The sequence below is a fragment of the Lepidochelys kempii genome, chromosome 9, assembly GCF_965140285.1.
Source record: "Lepidochelys kempii isolate rLepKem1 chromosome 9, rLepKem1.hap1, whole genome shotgun sequence".
Lineage (NCBI taxonomy): Eukaryota > Metazoa > Chordata > Testudines > Cheloniidae > Lepidochelys > Lepidochelys kempii.
In genome coordinates this window covers 24,245,104-24,267,072 of record NC_136388.1, presented here as the reverse complement: position 1 = coordinate 24,267,072, position 21,969 = coordinate 24,245,104, and the positions used below count along the sequence as shown (strand labels likewise).

The window sequence follows — 21,969 nt, the reverse complement described above, 5'->3', positions numbered from 1 at the left end:
CTAAATTCTAGATGCAGAATCTTTACTGCTGGTGCTGATGTATGAACCAGCAAGAACCCAGTTTGATACTCAGATCTCAATCTGAGATGGCAGCACTGGCAGCTAGAAAAACATCATTTTGCTTGAAAACTTCAAGCAGAATTGCCCAGGAGTCTTTGAGCAATGACAAACAGGGAACTGTAGAATGCCATTTTTACAGAGTCACTTTTCAGAGCATAACCATATTTCAAAGTGGGTTTGTAGATCTGCCAACTAAATAAAAGGAGAGAGCTCTCAGATGGATCATTTACTGGTGAAAGGCCATTAAATAGCTGTGTTTAAACAATCTGTTCAAGCACTAACATTTTGTAACAACCTGATGAAATTCCATTGATGGACAACAGTAGTCCTGGTTAGAACCAGTCAGGAATTTTTCATTGAAATGGTTTTTCGTCTGAAAACACTAATTCATCACAACAAAATCTTTTCTCAGGAATGTATCTGTTTTGATGAAATTTTCATCAGGAAGTTTTCTCAGGTCCAGGATGGAATTTCTAATCACAGCAAGAGCAAGCCCAGGCAATAGTTAGGGCACTCGTGGGATGTGGGAAACCTAGGTTCAAGTCCCTTCTTAGCCTAGTTTGCAGACTGGTGGGTGTTCTGGAGTGGGGTGCTCAATCTCTCCTATTGGAGCTTTTCCACTGTGAACAAATAATTAAATATTCATTGGAACCAGGATTTGAATCTGAGTCTCCCACACATTCCAGCTGAATACCCTACCCACTACAGAGCCAGTCTCTCTGGCCCAATAAATATTTAGTTATTTATATGAAGTGGAACAGCTCCAAAAGGAGAGATTGAGAGACAGACACTCACTCTTTACCCTGGCTTTTCCGGGTTTGCGCTCTCCCTCGACTTTTTGTGTGAAAATCATCAAAAGGTTTCATCCAATGCAGCATGTGAAAAATGTCTGAAATCTCAAAATTTTTCACAGGGTGGGAAAGCAACTTCCCATGCAACTCTAGACCTGATGTCTTGGGAGCCCCTGCCATGCCTGGTAGATAATCCTAATCCTGATATCAAAACAGTGTATACAGGAAAGACCTTTCCTAAATTTAACAGATGTTTGGGACACAATGGGAAGTTTGGTGTGTCCAGTATGTTTGGTTACATTCTCTGCAGGAGGCATCTTGTTACAATGAGAGCCTCGTGTGCATAGTAAATTTCTCTTGCTATTGACTTAAGTTTCCTCTGCTGCTTTACAGCATGTACAAGAAAGACACATTCCATCTATTCATCCACTTGGGCCCAAATGAGACTTTGCACAATATCAGTCTCTTATGCAGAACAATGGGAAAGTTCATTACAATGAAAAGTGAGCTAAAAGAAGGAAGGAAATGGCAGCTGATGCATCTTGCTTCATCTTTCCCAGAAAGGCAATGGAGAAAAAGTGTCTTTCAAATGACTTGACATTTATACCCTGTGACACAATGGCATGTGGAAGAGCAGAAGTTATATCAGATGTTGCTTGCTAAGATATGGTGCACCTGATCCTATGAACATTACTCACAGTAGTTGTCCGAGTGGCTTCACATGAATTACTCCTCTGAGTAATAATAATGATTATTCATGTGAGTAAAAGATGCAGGATTGTGATCTGTGAATATTTGGATGACTGCAGGGTGTTTATGAAACTGAACATCAGATTTTTAATGAATTCACTCCCTGGTTACTCCCTATTCAGCACTGGCCATTAATTATTTTCCTGTTACAAAGTGTCAGCCATTCTTTTGGGGCTCAGAAACAATACCAAATCATGCAAAGGAAAAGTGAACAGTTTTCAAACAACTCATGGTCGAAAGGTTATATAGAATAGATCTTCAGGTGCTTTATGCTATACCTTGTTATAACCTGCTCATTAACTCATTTTAATGGTGACCCAAGAGGTGTCACTCCAGTATAAGGATGAACTTCTAGTGGCACTGAGCTGACACGGCTCCTATGTCATATCTGCTTACTGTTCGCACAAGCAGGAAAAAAGGATTTCTTAGGCCTATGCCTCAGTGTCATGCATGCTCGTGAAGTGGTCTTTAATTCAAACAACAATAACCTGGACATGATTAATAAACTTAAGTTACATGACTCAACTGACCATACTCAGAGAACACTGATGACAAAAGAGCAGTGAGGTTGAGTTTACAGGCCTACAGACAATTATATGTTAAAGAAGTCCTAAAATAGTTTCAGTGTGGGATTTTCATAAACACTCAGCATTGGTCTAACTCTGCTCTCATTGAGGTCAATGTGAGTTTTATCATTTACTTCAATGGGTATGTCTACATGGCAAGCAGAAACCCGCAGCAGCAAGTCTCAGAGTGCGAGTCAACAGATTCAAGCTTGTAGGGCTTGAGCTATGGCACTAATAATAGCTGTGTAGATATTCAAGATAAGGCTCTGAAGCCCAGGGAGCAGGGGCACTATATCACAAGCCCTGTGAGCCCGAGTCTGTAGACCCAGCCTCCGAGACTCACTCCTGCAGGTTTCTGCTTGCCATATAGACGTACCCAGTGTGAGCTGAGTTAGCTTAGCACTTCAGACAAGCTTACCCTGAAAGTTTAAAAGTGTGAGGGAAAGAGACTGTCTGCATGGTGGCTGAAGAGAGTCACTAGAAGCAAGTCCCTACCCTTGTTTTGCTTTGTGTGGAAGACATTAGCAAACCAAGTGAAAGACAAAAAGTAACATTCTGCAGCCTGCCCAGTTTCTGCAAATCCACTCACTTAGTGGAGGCATAACCAGTGCAGCATGCCATGTCATTGAGTGTAAGTTACAGGGAACTGGAGATGTGATGGTTCAGCGGCACAAGGGTTTGGTATATCCAATGAAAATTAACTACATTTTTATCACATGCACTGCACTACAAAACTGACTGCCAATGCTGTAAGATGCAATATAGCCCATTAAATTGCCAGAGACAAAACCGGGAGGTAAACAAAGGCTTAATCAAATTAATATGCTTCATTCTCTGATGGATGCCAAACAAGGGCTCTGCTGGACTGTGCCAAGGAGAGGGAAATCCACAGGCAGAGCTCTCTGCTGAGAGAACTCTGCCATTACTCCTGGAGAGTTCAATGCCAGGAACTGATCATATCCCAGCAAAGTTTAACTGTCATGATATGGTGACATAAGGTGGAAAGGAGTCTTCCTAAGTAGCCATGTCCTAGGCCTTACAGTCAGCGATATGGATTAACTTGGCAGGCTCTCTGAGCTCTGCAGCCATGGAAGCTGGAAATTGGAATCCAGCGCAACTCCCCTGAAGTCCTCTTTATCTCACTGAAAGAAGACTGGGCTCTGTGAATTAAAGTTTTGTATGAGGCTCTGATCAAGTGTGAAACAAATCTGGGCGACATATGGAGAAAATACACTAACGAAACTGATACCCTTGGAATTCTGCCTGAGAATGTATCAGACACAGTCTCATATGCATGGTGTGTATTTAAAAGTTGCCTTTGATCCTTTATAGTTTAAGTTTTTGTCTCCATTTTAAAGCAATATCTCCAGCGTGTTAGGAGACTATACTTCTGCTGTCTATTTAACATAAAACCCACATCCTGATCACTTGTTATTAGAGATTTGCTGGAAGTTTTTGAAAGAATAGGTGTATTAACCTTGGGATTCTGGCCAAACTTCCTCTCAAATAGTTGCCCTCAGCCTACCTGAATTTCCCCTTCAGCCTCAGCTGGATGTGGTATTCTTCTTCACTTAATGTCTGAGACTACTGTGCGCTGTTGAACAGCAAATGTGGTCCATGCTCGAGACAGTTGCATTCCTTTGGTAGGTGTAGTGAACCTTACGTTTGTCCTTTACCTATCTCACTAGTGTGTTGTGAATCTCAATTAATTAATGAGTTCTTTAGGTGAAAAGCAATTTGGAAATGCAAAAAATACAATTATAAATACTGCAATATTTCAGCAACAGTTCACTCCACATAGAACTTTTGATTAATTAGTATAGATCTTCCTGAAATGTAGTATAGGATGTAATTGATGATCTAAAGCAGTGATCTAAGGGCTATCTGAAAGCATCTTCCAGTGAAATCATACTAGTTTGTCTGATTAAAATAAGGATCATAAGCAGGTTATTAGGACCAGTTTTGATTACACTGGAAAGCATTCATAATTAGTCAAATCAAAAAGCATAGGTTGGTGGTAGGCATTACCACAGTACAAATAAATAAAATAATAGTAATTCTATTGAACTTGCATTTCTTGGGTTCATTCCCCCACTGACAAATGTATTACCACTTAATTTAAAGTGCCTATTATTTATAAAAGGAAATAAAATCAAATAAGTCTGTTCTTACCTGGATTCACAAGGAGTTTACATGCATTATTTCCATTAGTGTGAATGGGGATTTTTTCCTATCATCATTGTGACAACAGATGTCCATGTGTTTACATCTTTTTAATGGCTTATAACTGCTAGCTGAGAGGTGTTGAGCACCTAAAATTCCCACTGATGTCAGTGGGAGCTGCAGGTTCTCAGCATCTCCCAGGTAATGATTATGAAGCTACAGGCAGTCCTGGGGTAAGCAGGCCCAATTGTCATTGGCTTCAATTAGGGGTGTACCTGCTTAGGTTAGGAATTAATTGAGGTCCGGATCCACAAAGGTACATTGGTTCCTAAATCTTGGTTTTATGTGCCACTGTGGTCCACAGCACTCACATTTAGCTGCTGCCTCACCATGTAGGCACGTAAACTCACTTGGAACTTAAGCTTTTGCAGCAAAGTTCCCTACACATCTACATTTCTGCCCCTGGACATGCGCACTGCTGCCTCACTGTCGGCACCCGGACATCTATTTCCTGCCTAAGCCCCAGAGCGGTCCATGAACTGGGGGAAGTAGGTAAGTTCCTTAACCACTGGGCTACAGAGTGATTCACTCTCCTTCCCTAGCCTAACTTCAGAGGGAGAGATTGAAGATGATCCCATCAGAATGTCCCATTGCTCAGTGGTTAGAGCACTCTCCTGGGAGGTAGCAGATTCCTGTTCAAATCCCTTCTCACCAGGCAGCAGGGAGGCTTGAACCAGTGGTCTTCCGGATCCTGGGGGAGTGCTTTAATCAGTGAGCTAAAGGTTATAAGGGATGTCCTTCTCCCCCTGGCTACTTTGTGTGGAGTTACTCTGAGCACACCAATCAGACTGGGCCCTGCCTATGAGTCAGGTAGAGAAGCATTTATCATCCCCTGGTTTGCAAATCAATAGCACCAATAGGTGTCTCCCTGCAGCCTGGATTTAGGTGCCTATTTTAGGACACACCCCTTTCACCCACATCTCTCATTGGCTCGCTTACGTGGCTCCACACCCAGTATAATGGGTTTTGTGAATTATATCCTAAGGTACCTATCTCTCCCCATTCATTGCATAGGGGCCCTCACTACCTTGTTCAGGCTTTGGGGATCACAGTGTTGTTCCTGTGATTTTCTAGGTGCCTAAAAGTTAGACAGTGTGATGGTGATTTGTTTGTTTGTTTCATTTTGAAATAAAGGTGGAAATGGCTATTATTTGAGAATAAATAGAAACCAATGGTATCATCTGATTTTAAAGGTCATCCATAACTGCTTTAACGTCCTGACAAATATCATGAAGATGTGTAGAAATTGTATGTCCCAGCTGATTTCCCAGCTGAGAAAGACTCCGGAGAAGCCAGTGGGAGCAGGGTACACATCAATGTGCCGAACCTAGCTCATAGACAAGAGTTACAATTGATTTTATATATATATATAAAATGAATTGTAACTGTTGATGTATTTGTTGATGCAAATATATATAAACTATATTTACTTCTATCAGTGTTGTTACTCTAAAAACCTCAGTGTGAATACTCTAGTGTAAATATCTGCTAATATTTTTAACATTCAAATGTTATCCTGACATTTAATTAATTTCTCCCTTAACACTGAGGTTTGTTTATATATATATATATATATATATATATATAAACTGATAGAAGTAAATATAGTTAATCTAAGTCTTTTGATGTCCCTGGGTTCTGAGATGCCAAACATTAATAACATCAATTTAGAGAGTTCCAAGTTATCTTAATGAATGAGTTGTATGAATCAAGCCTGATCTAGCTTCTTTCTTCAGCTAATGAGACACTGGAGATTTATGCCATAGCTGAGTCGACTAAATGTTTCTGTAATCTGACATCTAATACAGTAATGTCCAGTGTCTCTGCAGTTATAATCTAAACATTCCTTAATTGATGCACTGAATGTTTTTAATCAAAGAAATCTGAAAATGTATTTATTTTCTTTGTCCCACCTGCATTTTTCATTTCAAAACCAGTTTGAGTATCACGGTTGTTCTGAAACCTGAAGAGCAACGTAAAGTGGAAGGGATATGACCTGCTCCCTTGGGGCTAGAGGATAAGGAGCATGAGTCTGTCTGGACAGCTGGGGTGGGAATACAACAGAATTTTGATGGATCTAGTTCCCATATGGTCTTAATCCACTCTTGGCTACTACAGGTTACTGTTGCTGTTCAATATTAATTAGTGGAATCAGAATCCCTTCCCATCCCTCTGCATAGAGATCAAAGTGATGAATCCAATTACTATGGTGTTCTCATGTAGCTTTATAAGCAAGATGCAAACAAGAACAAGATCAGGGTGACATCCTGGCCCTATTAAAGTCAATAGGAGTTTTACCATTGACCTGAATGGGGCCAGGTTTCATCCCAGGAGTTTTAGTCATCCATACCAAGATGTCAACAGTAGGTTGAGTTACTGTAATCCTGAGTTTAGTAGGCCGTGGGGAAGGTTGGGAAATCTATGAATGAAAAATAATGCCTTGTTTATTCCATTTACACACAAGTTACATGTTGTACTCAAATGTAAAACCTTTGCATTTATGGTCTATTTTATTTTCTGCCTCTCAAATGTTTTCAGGAGGTCTGTTGTTCGGAGAGGTTGGGAAGCAAATCTTCGGGTAAAATTCCTTTGGATAACTTCCCAGAACTGTGTTCAGTTCCCATAAACAATCCCTGTGAAAGGATTTCACTGGGCAATCAATGGTTCCTGATTCTAAGAAATACTGTCAAGTGAGACTACTTAGAACTCAAAACTTGGATATCTTGCAACGTACTCCTACCTATGCATAGTTGCAAACCTTGCCTGAAGGACAGAAACCTCATTTAAAATATTGCTTAATGGATTTTGAAAATGTGACCTAATCAGAGCTGGATGAACACTGAGAACAATGTATCACCAGCAGGGCTGTTGAATAATCGCAGTTAACTCATGAGATTAACTCAAAAAAATAATCACAATTAAAAAAAATTAATAGCAATTAATCACAGTTTTAATCACACTGTTAAACAATAGAATACCAATTGAAATTTATTAAATATTTTGGATGTTTTTCTACATTTTCATATATCTTGTATTCTGTGTTGTAATTGAAATCAAAGTGTATATTTTTTATTACAAATATTTGCACTGTAAAAAAGATAAACAAAAGAAATAGTATTTTTCAATTCACCTTAAACAAATACTGTAATGCAATCTCTTTGTCATGAAAGAGCAATTTACAAATGTTGATTTTTTTTTGTTACATAAATGCACTCAAAACCAAAACAATGTGAAACTTCAGAGCCTACAAGTCCACTGAGTCCTACTTCTTGTTCAGCCAATCGCTAAGACAAACAAAGTTTGTTTACATTTACAGGAGATAATGCTGCCCTCTTCTTATTTACAATTTCACCAGAAAGTGAGAACAGGCATTTGCATGGCACTTTTGTAGCTGGCTATTCAAAGTATTTTACGTGCCAGATATGCTAAACATTCATATGCCCCTTCATGCTTCAGCCACCATTCCAGAGGACATGCTTCCATGCTGATGACGCTCATTAAAAAAATGCGTTAATTAAATTTGTGACTGAACTCCTTGGCAGAGAATTGTATATCCCCTGGTCTGTTTTACCTGCATTCTGCCATATAGTTCATGTTATAGCAGTCTTAGATGATGACTCAGCACATGTTGTTCGTTTCAAGAACACTTTCACTGCAGATTTCACAAAACACAAGGTACCAGTGTGAGATTTCTAAATATAGCTACAGCACTCGACCCAAGGTTTAAGAATCTGAAGTATCTTCCAAAATCTGAGAGGGACGAGGTGTGGAGCATGCTTTCAGAAGTCTTAAAAGAGCAACACTGCGATGCGGAAACTACAGAACCCAAACAACCAAAAAAGAAAGTCAGCCTTCTGCTGGTGGCATCTGACTCAGATGATGAAAATGAACCTGGTCGGTCCACACTGCTTTGGATTGTTATCGAGCAGAACCCGTCATCCGCATGGACACATGTCCCCTGGAATGGTGGTTGAAGCATGAAGGGACATATGAATCTTTAGCGCATCTGGCACATAACTATCTTGAGACACCAGCTACAACAGTGCCATGAAAACACCTGTTCTCACTTTCATTGTAAACAAGAAGCCAGCAGCATTATCTCCCCCAAATGTAAACAAACTTGTTTGAGCAATTGGCTGAACAAGAAGTAGGACTGAGTAGACTTGTAGGCTCTAAAGTTTTACATTGTTTGATTTTTGAATGCAGTTTTTTTGGTAAATAATTCTACATTTTTAAGTTCAACTTTGATGATAAAGAGATTACACTCAAGTACTTGTATTAGTTGAACTGAAATACTATTTCTTTTGTTTGTTTTTTACAGTGTAAATATTTGTAATCAAAAATAAATATAAAGTAAGCCCTGTACACTTCGTATTCTGTGTTGTAATTCAAATCAATATATTTGAAAATTGTAGAAAACATCAAAAATATTTAAATAAATGGTATTCTATTATTGTTTAACAACACGATTAATCCTGTGTGATTAATTAATTTTGATTAATCACGATTAATTTTTCAAGTGCTTGACAGCCCTACTTGCAACTCCTGACTACATATAAATCTGCTTTGTTTACTCTTTACTTTGAAACATTCATGAGAGGGAGTTAAATATATATATAATGTCAGGCTGCTACTGTGCTGAGACCACTGCCTATCTCATTGACCAGTATTGTCTCATTGTTCTGTGTACTTCCTCATCTGTCTGCATCCATCTGCTGTCTCTTGTGTTATACTTAGATCAGTGGTCCCCAGACTTTTTCTGTCATGCCCCCCTTACCTATAATGGAATCTGTCCATGACCCCGCAGGAGCCATGGTTGGGAGATGGGCTGGGAGTCGGGAGCTACGGCTAGGAGCAGGACCACAGCCGGGAGCAGAGCCAGGCTGGAGGCCAGAAGCTGGGGGCCAAAGCTGGGGCTGGAGCTGCAGCTGGGTCTGGAGGGCACTTCCTTCCCTTGCCCCTGAGCGCTGGTCTGGGCCCCGCCATGTCCCTCCCCCCGAATGTTCCTCTGTGCCCCGAGTGGGGCATGCCCCACAGTTTGGGGACCACTGACTTAGATTGTATACTCCTTGGAGCAGGGACTATGTTTTTTGTTCTGTGTCTGTACAGAGCCTAGTACAATGGAGTACTGGTCCATGACTAGGGCTTGGAGACACTGCAGTAAAATACTACTACTAATACAATCATCAGATCCATAGTTTCTTAGGCACTTTAGTTCATCTCAGACACTCTGTTTTTAAGCAAGAGGCAGTGATTCTACAGTGCTATAGTGGAAAGCAATGCTGCTCTGCTTCAAGATATATTTTGTATATGTTTATGGCATAAGATACTGTCTTTCTGGCAAAGTTTTTCCACGGCTGTGGATCCACTATATCAGATATTTATTGGAACTCTAAACAACTGCAGATGTTTGATGTAATGGGTACCATGACCAACTATAGGTCAGAACGTTTACTACAAGCAGCACACCTGGCTTTATCTGCTCAGATAGTCTGATTTGTACTGATTCTGCTCCTGCTCCAGCTCCTACTCTTCTTCTTCAAGAACCATTCCTGATATTTATCTTCGAGTAATTCCTGGAGGAAGGTGAGCACTCTATTTGTTCCATACAGTGGTCATTTGCCAATGTTGGTTTACACATTAAGTTTGCATTAAGAGGTGCGAGCCAGCTTGGTTATGCCAAGATTATCTTATTGTTCCACTTTGTCCTTATAGGAAGCCAAACAGACCAGAAATGACTTTTACCATCACTCGTTGTTAATATAATATTATGGTTCACAGCATCATAGAACCTGAGATCTTTGTGTGACATAGCAGAACAAACATGTTAGAAACCAGCTATACCATGAAAAGGCTGATTATTTTCCTTGTAAGGAATATTTAAAATATACTTTGTGCCCGTCGTAGGTTGAAGGCCATCCCTCCCCATCTGGCTCAGACGAAGGCCACTGCATCACTGTGGGGTCAGCCCAGCCACAAAGGGGGAATTAGCGAAGCAAAGGGCTACGATCTATGGGGCTCTGGCCCTCAAGTGGGACAGGGCAAGAAACAGTCTAGAAAGCTCTAGCCCTCAGGCAGGGCAGAGCACCAAAAATGGTCTGTTGGGCCTATGGTGGGGAGGCTGCCATCACAGGGTTGTGGTTGGCAGAAGTGGGGTAAGGGGACCCCAAGCCCACCCTACTCCACAAGGTTCCAGCCAGGAGCTCTGCCAGGGGTGGAGGGCCCTGTCACTGGGTCAGTGGGAATCCTACTGAAACACGCCGACTTGAGCACTGACAGCAAAACCAGACTAGAGTCTGGTTTCCCTGGGCTACTTCCTACCACAGTCCGGGGAGGGAGCTCTGTCGTGCAGGGGTCCTTGGCTTTGTTGATATTCGGCTGCCAGCAGTCTCAGCGGCTCCTTTCCAGACTTGGTCTCTTCTGGAGTCAGGGTGCTACCCAATTCAGTAGCAGGGCCAGAGTTCTGCAGCAAGTGAGAGGCATCTGTCTCCTTCCCTGGCTCTGGCCTAACTTAGCTGGAGTCCCCACTCTTATACTTACTGTCCCACCTCTCAAATTCTGGTGCAAGGGGTGGGACTGGCCTGGCTCCGCCCACCCAGACCCAGAAAGTGGCCCTTCCCCCTCTGGCTTGGAGGGAGGCCACTCCACCTCAGTACAGTGCCATAATATTCTTTGTGCCTGTCAGTAAGATTGAGGAACTGAGAGGATTGGCAATCGGGGATGTAGAACCCAGTTATTAGACAGTTGGACCCAATGCCCCACTCCTTTACTCCTAACTGTATAGCAGTGTGGGTTTAGGGCACGAGCAGTACTTGGTTTTGGTATCCCATAAAGTCTCAGCTGCAGGCCCCAGACAACAGTCCATATACTTCTCATCTCTGGTTTTTCAGGAGAAAATCTCATTCAAACAAATAACTTGGGTTTTAAAATACTTCAGCAAAAGTTAAATTGTGCGGTGTTACACTCCCCAGAGAAAATGACATCTTTTGTATTGGGAGTTGTGCAAGACAGAAGATAAATTGTTTCCTGGAAGAGAGGAACATAGGTTCTGTAGAAAGCAATGGGGCCATTTGAATCTATTTTCTAGCACTGCTGCCACATACACATTTACATGCCAAAGTAACACGATGAGCCCAATCTTCCACCCCCTGAAGTCAATGGGAGTTTTGCCATTGTTTTCTTTGGGAGCAGGGATGGGCCCATTAAAGGAAAAAAACAAATTAAATCAGAAAATATACTACAATGTCGGACACCAAACATTAACTGGTTTAAGGACAACAATGAACCCAGTTTAGCTTGTGTCAACCTGGGCATAAACCAGGGGTGGGCAAACTTTAGGGTTGCAAAACTGTATGGAGGGCCAGGTAGGGAAGGCTGTGCCTCCCCAAACAGCCTGGTCCCTGGCCCCTATCTGCCTCCTCCCATTTCCCACCCCCTGACTGCCCCCCTCAGAACCCCTGACCCATCCATCCAACCCCCGTGCTCCTTGTCCCCCGACCACCCCCTCCCGGGACCCCCCGCTCCTAACTGCCCCCCCAGGATCCCACCTGCTCCCTGTCCTCTGACTGCCCCAGCCCCTATCCACACCCCCACCCCGACAGGCCCCCCGGGACTCCCACGCCCTATCCAACCCCCCATTCACCATCCCCTGACACCCCTCCCCCACTAGAACCTCCGCTCCATCCAACCGCCCCCTGCTCCCTGTCCCCTGACTGCCCCCCGGGGCCCCCTGCCCCTTTTCCAACCCCCCTGCTCCCTTCCCCCTTACCATGCCGCTCAGAGCAGCAGGAGCTCACAGCTGCGTGGCCCGGCAGGAGCCAGCCACACTGCCCAGAGCTCTGGTGGCGCAGCTAGCTGATGCTGCATGGGACAGGGGACAGCAAGGGACAGGCCAGGGTCTAGCCTCCCCAGGCAGGAGCTCAAGGGCTGGGCAGGATGGTCCCATGGGCCGGCTGTGACCCGCGGCCTGTAGTTAGCCCACCTCTGGCATAAACATTACTTAAAATATTGAAATTTAAAATCAAAACCTTTATAAAACATTTTATATGCCTGTTCAAGTAAGAAATTTGCAGCAGCGAGGGGGTTGTGGGGTTTTTTTTGACATTTTCCTGTTCCCATCATAATGATGATTTCTGTGTGTCCCCTTCTAGAAGGACAAATAGGACAGGATGCCAGCTGTATTTCCCTTTAATTTTATTCCAAGGTTGAATCTAATACAGGATAACTAAAGTTAGGCTTCTTATTTTATGTAATTATTTTTGGCACAGAAACAGCGGTCTCTAACTACATATTGTTTCAATCTCCTTGACATTGAAGGGATGGATTTAAATGATTGATAGCTTTAGAAAAAAGGTGGATTGCAAAACCACTGTAGAATAGGTGCAGCAAAGACGTAATTGCCATGTTGTACAATTTCACACAAAGTTTGCTGAAACCACCTGACGATAAAAATGGATTTTCCATCCTGGTTTGCACATCCACATGGTTTATTTAAAATCAATCAATCAATCAATCAATCAGAAACACCAAGTTAGGGATGAAACAGACATGGATGGCAGACCGAAAAAATAGCATCAAAATGATACTTTATAAAGCCCTGAAAAAGCAAGAAAAATAGACTGTTTTCAGAAGTAGTTTCTGTAAAAATAAATTTTTTAAAAAAATATCCAGCCCTGCCAAATTTCAGTTGGGTTCCTTGGATGAATGAATGTAAGGTTTAATGTAAAACACAATTCAGAAACTAATACCCTAATTCTGCATTCCCATATACATGTGCTAAACTTTACACACATGGACTTGGAATCACATGGACTTAAAAGTCACTTGGCCTTAATGGGACCTCTCAGGTGAATAAAGTTAAGCATATGCTTGTGAGATTGGTATTTTAGTATGGTAGCACATAAATCCTTTAAAGATTTAGGCCTGTGACATTGAGTGACTAACTCACCTTGTTCCCTTCTTCTTCTCAGACAACTGAGGTTTCCCAGATTGCCTTTTCTTTCCACCTTGAGGTTCTTTCTGAAGTGAACAGAGTCTTCTCAGTCCAGAGACCCTGGTACATGTTCACAGCTGATATAAGTGGTACTGTAAATTCCACGTAAGTAAATGGGTGTAAATTACATGATAGGCAGGAAAAGTACAACCAACAGGATGGCATGAAAGGTACAAGAAGATAAAGTCAGATGGCCCTATTTATCTCAACCCTTCTTACATTTTCCTTTTGGTTGTTTTTTCCTGCTACTGTCATTTTGCTTCTTCCAACATATAAATTGTATCAATTTACACATTTGGGGCCACATTCATCCTGCCATCTTCCCCTGAACCAAGACAAAATTCAGCCATAGCATTGGATAGAGTGTGGGGCAATTTAATATAGCTTGTGTATACTATATATTTAAATATAAATGGAAAAAGGCAATGGGCCTGTTCTTCAGTTAGTATACATTGGCATAGCTACAAAGACTTCAAATTATTTGTATTTTAATTGTACCCAAAATGTCCTAGATGCTGAGATTAATGTAGCTACACAAATTTACATCAGATGAGGATATGGCCCAATGTATATAACAATGTGTATAACATACCCGTTATATGAAAATTGTATACATTTTAATGTATCCTTTCCCACCCTTTGTGTTTTGCTTGACTTCTTAGATTATGAGTATTCAGATCAGAAACTGTGTCATCCTCTATGTATGGAACAGCACCTAGCATCAGGGGTTTATTTTCAGAAAAATTCAGAGTCGGGCGGGGGGAAGTTGTGTCAGCCTATAGAACGCTATATGAATTATAGTATATCCTGCACAATGTTGGGCAGAGGGAGGGCAACAAGTAGAAGACATAAAGGAGCATATAGACTGTGGACAGTCATGGGGGGAGGTGCATACCAAGGTCTGGGGGGACAATTGCCCCCCTTGTCCTAGCAAATGATGCCCCTGCTTAGCACATTGCAGGCATTACTGAAATACAATCAATAAATACTTAATAGTGATACAAATGGGTGTGTAACCTTTCTGCCAGTCAGAGTTGGCAGCAACAAGGGCTGGGTTCAATATCTAGGGGGTTCCTTTTCAACAATACAACACAAAATCATCTTGAGCCTCCACGCAGTGACCTGGGACAATTACACAACACCCTCATGGTGTCTCTAAGAGGCAATACTTCCCCTCTCGCAAGCACAGAGTCTAAGTGTAGCAAAAACTTTTAATAAAAGGAGGGAAGTAACTTAGCATTAATTTGGGAAAACACTGCAACTGGGGTTCATAAACATAAACCATGAGCAAAAGACCCGCCCCCAAGTAAGTTGGGCAGTGTCCTTTTCCCCTCAGGTTCTTAAGTCCAGCAACCCAAAAATCTTTTAACATGCCTGTCCCTTCTCTGCACCCGACTCACAGTCGCTATCCTTGGCCAGTGCAGCCCCAGAGTTCAGAGATTAATCCGCAGAGTTCACCTCCCACCATGGGTGGAAGGGAGGGGTAAGGAGTTACCTTACACGCTCTGCTGCTCGGGCACTCGCTCATCGCCCCAACGGCCGATTGCTGCGCCTCTCTGCGGGGCTTTGCTCCGGCCCCCTCTGGCAGTTGCCCTGCTGGCCACTTGCCACCCCTCTCCGCCAGCTGCCCTGCTGGCCATGCCTCTCCACCAGCCTCTCTGCTGGCCACTCGCTGTGCCTCTCTGCCAGCTGCCCTGCTGGCCGCTTGCCGCACCTCTCTGCCTGCCTCTCCTGCTGGCTGTGCCTCTCCACCAGCCTCCCTGCTGGCCGCTTGCTGTGCCTCTCCGCCAACTGCCCTGCTGGCCTCGCCTCTCCACCAGCCACCTGACTGGCCACTTGCCAAGATGTCTTCAGGCTCCTCCCACACTTAACTCCTGGCAATGTGAGTGGCAGAGACACAAATGTCAGGACTGCCCAGAAACGGAATGTGGGTTAGCAAAATTTTGTGGCTGGGCGAATGGTTGTGGGAAGAAGTGGGGGTGAGGACTAGCCACCATTCCCGTGGAGGTGGGGAGGAAGCCTCAGAGGGACTTAGTAGACATGGCCTCAGCCCGCACCCTTATTCAAAGAGGACTGGTGAAGCCACAATGGTTTATCCCTGGGGTGTGAATGATGCTCGAGTGCATCCACAGGGCTTTGAGGCCCTGGCTATGGCCCAGGTGCCCCTGGAGGTTGGGGTCTGGTTTGCCTGGCAACAGGTGAGGGTGGTTGTCATAAATATAAAGGGAAGGGTAAACCCCTTTGAAATCCCTCCTGGCCAGGGGAAAGCTCCTCTCACCTGTAAAGGGTTAAGAAGCTAAAGGTAACCTCGCTGGCACCTGACCAAAATGACCAATGAGGAGACAAGATACTTTCAAAAGCTGGGAGGAGGGAGAGAAACAAAGGGTCTGTGTGTCTGTCTATATGCTGGTTTCTGCCAGGGATAGACCAGGAATGGAGTCTTAGAACTTTTAGTAAGTAATCTAGCTAGGTATGTGTTAGATTATGATTTCTTTAAATGGCTGAGAAAAGAATTGTGCTGAATAGAATAACTATTTCTGTCTGTGTATCTTTTTTGTAACTTAAGGTTTTGCCTAGAGGGGTTCTCTATGTTTTTGAATCTAATTACCCTGTAAGATATCTACCATCCTGATTTTACAGGGGGGATTTCTTTATTTCTATTTACTTCTATTTTTTATTAAAAGTCTTCTTGTAAAACACTGAATGCTTTTTCATTGTTCTCAGATCCAAGGGTTTGGGTCTGTGGTCACCTATGCAAATTGGTGAGGCTTTTTATCCAACATTTCCCAGGAAAGAGGGGGTGCAAGTGTTGGGAGGATTGTTCATTGTTCTTAAGATCCAAGGGTCTGGGTCTGTAGTCACCTAGGCAAATTGGTGAGGCTTTTTACCAAACCTTGTCCAGGAAGTGGGGTGCAAGGTTTTGGGAAGTATTTTGGGGGGAAGGATGCGTCCAAACAGCTCTTCCCCAGTAACCAGTATTAGTTTGGTGGTGGTAGCGGCCAGTCCAAGGACAACGGGTGTAATATTTTGTACCTTGGGGAAGTTTTGACCTAAGCTGGTAAAGATAAGCTTAGGAGGTTTTTCATGCAGGTCCCCACATCTGTACCCTAGAGTTCAGAGTGGGGGAGGAACCTTGACAGTGGTCGATGGGTTGCTGTACCCTGTGGTCCTGGGGACAGACGGTGGCCCCATCCCCAAGGGGAAAGGAGGCTGTGGGAGGGGACCCTCCAGCAGGAAGAGGCAGGAGAACCCACTGAATGGAGGGGAAACCCCTACATCCCTCAGACTCAGCGAGGGGGAGGACCCAGGTCCCCTGAGGACAGAGCAAAATCCTAGACAAGAAACCCCAACTGAAGACAGGAGAGAGCGAGGGATCGAAGGGAATGCCTGGAGGTGGAACCTCCAGGAGGAGAGAGCCAGACTCCCCAGGGACTCGACAACTGCACCTGAGGCCCCGGGTGGCCGGGTTGAGGTCCAGACCCACCCAGCTTCTCTGCCAGACAACAAGAGGGAGCAGCCAGTGGAGCGACCAAAAGTCTGTGACTGGTGCGAGGACCCCCTTCCCAGTGCCTCTTTTGTGGCTGGGGGATGGACAAACCCCATGAGGAAGACCCTGGGGACCTCCCCGTGGGTGGCAGTGGGCCTCCCTAAAGCAATCTCCGGGGCAGGGGGAGAAGGGGCCAAGCCAGGCCGCCCCCTCCTCCCCCCGGCTGTCACCTAGGGGGGAAAGGTGTGTGTCTCTTAAGGGACAAAAGGGGGCTAGAGCTGTTGGAATCTGTGAAAGGTGGATTCTCCAACCATGGGGGTTGAGGATGCTGAGAACTGAGGCCATGATTTGTAATCTGTTAAGTTTTAAACACTAGCAAGCATGTTTATTTGTTATGATTTTCTGTTTCTATTATCTCTGCTTAGTATCACTTAAATCTCTGGTCTTTCTTAATACAATTAGTCTTGTTTCATTATAAATTCATCTCAGTGCTATTATACTAAAGCAAGGTATACACCCCCTCAGATGAGCCACCAAACTAGTGTGTATTCTGACTCTTTGGAGACAGCAGACTTGGTAATTTCTGTGAGTGTCTTGTGATAGGAGCTGGATATTGCAGAGGAACGCACTTCCAGAAGATTCGGGAACTGGGGTTCACTGAATGTAACCTGAAACCAAAGCTTAAGATTGGCAGAGTTTCAAGGACTTTGGTGGTAAGGCTGACTGACTGGTGCGTGAGGGAGCTAACACACAATTCAAGCTCCAGTAAAGTTCTCTCTTGCTGACACAAAGGGCTAACAAAGTGGCTTTTGGTTCTGGCCTCCATGAGAAAGGGTCACACAGCCCCAGCAATAAAAGGAAATACAGAGTGTTGGTGAATTTACAAATCAAACCACCACCAGTTAGCACTTGAATTTATAATATGCTATATAAACATTTACTCATAGGTGATAATATAAATGGAAATACTCATAAGTGAAGAGCCACGGCTATTGCTCCCACTAAATGTTTGTGCACAAAAGAGAACTTGCACATGCAAATAGGCAGCTGTCTGCACAATTACCTGGTTTTGTATGCAAATTGTAATTTGCATATGCATATGTATTTGTAAATATAGGCAGATTTTGCAAAGCAGTTTTAGAGGCTGCTTTGCAAATCTGGCCTAGGAACCCTGGTAAATAAATGCTGTGGCAGTAACATTTAGAAAACAGATATTAAGAAAAATAAAATGCCCTATGTGGCTAAAATCCCCAATGAATCTCTCATATTCTTTGCTGAGATACAGCCAGCCTTCTGATCCTCCAACACATTGCAGCAAGATGATGGGAAAAGAAAAAAAGAATCATCCTGGCCTCGATAGAGAGGTCTAAGGATAAAAGCAGTTTGTTTTCCAGGTTCATACTTTTATCCTCACTCCAACTATCAAAGCACATTTCTTCCAAGATGTCAGAGGACTTAAATCCAGACAGAATAACATTTTTAAGCTCTAGCTAGGGACTCATGCTCAAAGTTGCTGATTGCCTAGAACTCCAACGGAAATCAAAAGAGCTGTGAGTACTTGGTATCTCTGAAAATCAGCCTCTAGGTTCAGATTTCTGTGCTAATTTCAACTTTATCACCCATTGCAAGAAAAGTCAGTTGTGCAAGTATTAGACTCAATGGTGACAGCTGAAAATAGGTTTACGAAACTCACAAGTAATGGTGTGTTCAGTGCTAGTTTACAGCAGCAGGTAAAGAACATAGTATCTGACTCAGAGCAGGTTACGTACAGCCTATGTTCACAGAACCTTCACTATTGGTCTTCAACACTGTTGTCGAACTGGGCTTTCTAGGGATGCCAACCTCCATGATACACTGAAGAAGGAATTATAGTAATCCATCTCCAACACCTTTATAATCTACTGGAAAGAAAGTATTTAATCTTGTCCTATCTCCAAGCCTTTGGGGACTATCATGAACCCAGTAGGCCATCCTGGGAGCAACTCCATTGGCTTCCATGAAAATGCACCAGTGATAAGTTAGGCCCAATATATTTTAATCTAAATTTATTTTCCAGGTCATTGGTTTGATCCTTTAGGGCCTTATAGTTCTTCATATTCTCAATTGACACAGCAGTGTGTTCATAGACTGTTTTCACCTTATCTTCAGTTTTTCTCTTAGCATATTGATCTCTGAAATTGAAATCACTCAAGTCCTACTCTATCAAAATAGCCTGAATTGCACCTTAGCATTTACCCAATTTCTCCTCAGGCCATGCCTATGATTTGAAACCTAAACAAACTGGCCAAACATTGACCTATTAGAAGCCACATAAAATAAAGGATCCTTTGCAAAGCTGAATGTTTTTCTGGCTTTGTACTGTCTTTGCATTTGCAAGAAACATTCAAAAATACACTATGGACCCTTTCTCTCATCAAACCAAAGACACAAATCTTTTAAGAGAATAATGATTAAAGCAGACCAAAATGTTTTATTTGAAACTTTTTTCCACATGAAAATGGCCTTTTTGGAAACGACTGGGCTTTGAAATCTCTCTGCAAATGTTACTGTCTGGAAGAGGTTTTCGTTTGTTGCTTTTAGCAAAAGGGTAAAATGAGATACTACCACCACCACCACAATATAATCACATATATACACTTCAGCCTGTATCAAGTCACCTTAAAAGGATAGGCAAAAAGAGCTTGGAATGCTGAATTTTATTACATAAACTGCTTTACTTTGGAGGGGTTAACATTCTAGATTAGCTGCTTATGTAACAATGTGAAGAAAATGTGTGTGTGTGTATATATATATATATATATATATACACACTCATGCTAAAAATAGTGATACAGGCCAGTTTTTGTGTACCAGTTGTTAGGATATAGATATTCAGGCCTGTCTGTAAAGGCCTATACTCTAAGAATTTAGGTGTATTCTTATCACTTAGCTAGTCGTAGAGGTATAAAAGAAAGAAAGAGAATCAAAATCACTGTCTGCTGGTGTAAGGTTCTTCTCTTACTGTGACAGTCTGAGGCCCTGTTCTTAGGCTAACACCTCTGGCTAAGCAGCAGAGGCAGCCATAAGCTGGGAAGCAAATGGTCACATCGTCACATTCCAAACTAGTCACATTGAAATAAGGTGCTATTGGGCTGTTAGGCATACAATCCTCTCCTGATAATGCCTATCACCTCCAGAGAAAGGGAAGTGCCTAGAAGATGTAAAAGGAAACTTAGTTTGATAGCATCCTGTCTGGCAAGAACTCACTTATCAATAGCTGGGATGTGAAATCCTCATTTCTTTGTTGTTCTATCACTGTAGTCCCCATTTCCCTATTGTTTTTCTGTATAATCTCTGTCTGGTTCTGTGATTGTTTCTGTCTGCTGTATAATTAATTTTGCTGGGTGTAAACTAATTAAGGTGGTGGGATATAATTGGTTAAATAATCATGTTACAATATGTTAGGATTGGTTAGTTAAATTTGAGGAAAATGATTGGTTAAGGATAGCTAAGTAGAACTCAAGTTTTACTATATAGCCTGCAGTCAATTAGGAAGTATGTGGGGGGGAAATGGGAACAGGGAATGGGGGTGGGGAAATTGGAATCATGTTTTGCTAAGGGGGGAAAATGGGAACACAGAATGGGGGAGGGGAAATTGGAATCATGTTTGGCTAAGGGCAGGAATGGGAACAGGGACACAGGTGTAAGGCTCTGTGGTGTCAGAGCTGGGAAGGGGGACACTAAGGAAGGAAACTGGAATCATGCTTGCTGGAAGTTCACCCCAATAAACATCGAATTGTTTGCACCTTTGGACTTCGGGTATTGTTGCTCTCTGTTCATGCAAGAAGGACCAGGGAAGTACGTGGGTGAAGGAATAAGCCTCCTAACACTAGTGTCTGTCAGATTAGTTTCTCAATATCATTTGTTACCAATATCATCTAACAATAAAACATGCTGCAAAATATAGAATTTGCTATGTAAATTAGATGTATGTTCAAAAGGAGCCTCTTTCACCATATTAGCTCTAAACTAAAGTCATCTTTGGAAAGATACTCACTTTATAGCAATGAGTTGAGTTGCTTTGAGCTACTTTGTTGCCAATGGTAATTGTCTAGGGGCCTGATCTTGCAGCCATTACTCACTTGAGCGTTCCCAGCAGTAGCTAAAACCACTGAATCCACAGGGACTACTCCCACTAATCAGGTTTGTTTCTTATCACTTTGTTTGGTTCTGTGATAAACAGGCTGAGTACCTTTGCATTTCAAAGCCAGATGCAAAAGCTCAGGGTTAGACAGGCTGACAGTTTTACAGATACGTGGTTGCCTCTCTGCTTTCCCTTTCTTTAGCTTGTGCTACAGCTACATTGATGCACTGAAGCCACTCTTCAGCATTCTTCTCGTCTTTGGCCTTGAAAACATAGGTCTTATTGTTGGTGAAGATTTCAAAGGCCCGAGGAAGGCTGCGGTCCCTGCGCTTCTTGGCCACAACTTTTACACTCTGTACCTTACTGAGTTCAATGGGGCAGTCGTCTGGATCATCTTTCTGAAACACAGGAGGTGGGGGATGGAGCACAACAGTCAGTTCAGAGGGAAAACTTTTGTTGATCCTACAAAGTAGCTACATCCATAGCTTTAGGCTGTGCAACCCTTACTCACTTTGGGGAGCACTGAGGCTGGGATTTGCAAAGAAGCCTAAAGGAGTTCGGTTCCTAACTCCCATTGAATTTCAACAGGATTTGGGTGCCACATTCCCTTAGAAAATCCTGCCTCAATCATGTAACTAATCCAGTTAGGGCTACTTGTGCAAGGATCGCACAGTAGCCCATGAGCTTTCCTACCTTAGCATTGGCACATGTTACTCCCACCCTTTTGCAAAGGGTTGACATCCTCCACCAATATAGGATTGTGATAATGCCCCCTCCCAATCCCATCTCCCAATGTTAATGGTTGTGAAAGGTGCCTGAATGACACACCGGGAAACTGAAGTGCTCCATGAATTCACAGCCCAGACAGCAACAGTGCACACTTCCCTACACTGCCTGTGGATGTGCCTCACTGTGCCCTGGAGGGACCAAGAGGAGCAAAGGCTCTACGCATATTCAGTTGCTGAGCTCTCTATTCA

General features: G+C 43.0%; 1 protein-coding gene across 8 annotated transcripts in view; it reads right to left on the bottom strand.

Annotated features, from left to right (window-relative positions):
- The window catches only part of VEPH1 (ventricular zone expressed PH domain containing 1), a 183,927-nt gene that overhangs the window by 8,425 nt on the left and 153,533 nt on the right, over window positions 1-21,969 (bottom strand). For 6 of the 8 annotated variants that reach the window (XM_073359569.2, XM_073359567.2, XM_073359573.2 and 3 more), the window contains one exon: window positions 19,320-21,390. The exons of 1 other annotated variant lie outside the window; for it this stretch is intronic. In XM_073359569.2, the coding sequence (XP_073215670.1) occupies window positions 21,154-21,390 (237 nt within the window). In that variant the 3' untranslated portion in view covers window positions 19,320-21,153. Of the gene's footprint in view, window positions 1-19,319; window positions 21,391-21,969 lie in introns of those variants that run through there. One more of the 8 variants, XM_073359576.2, reaches the window with a different exon arrangement.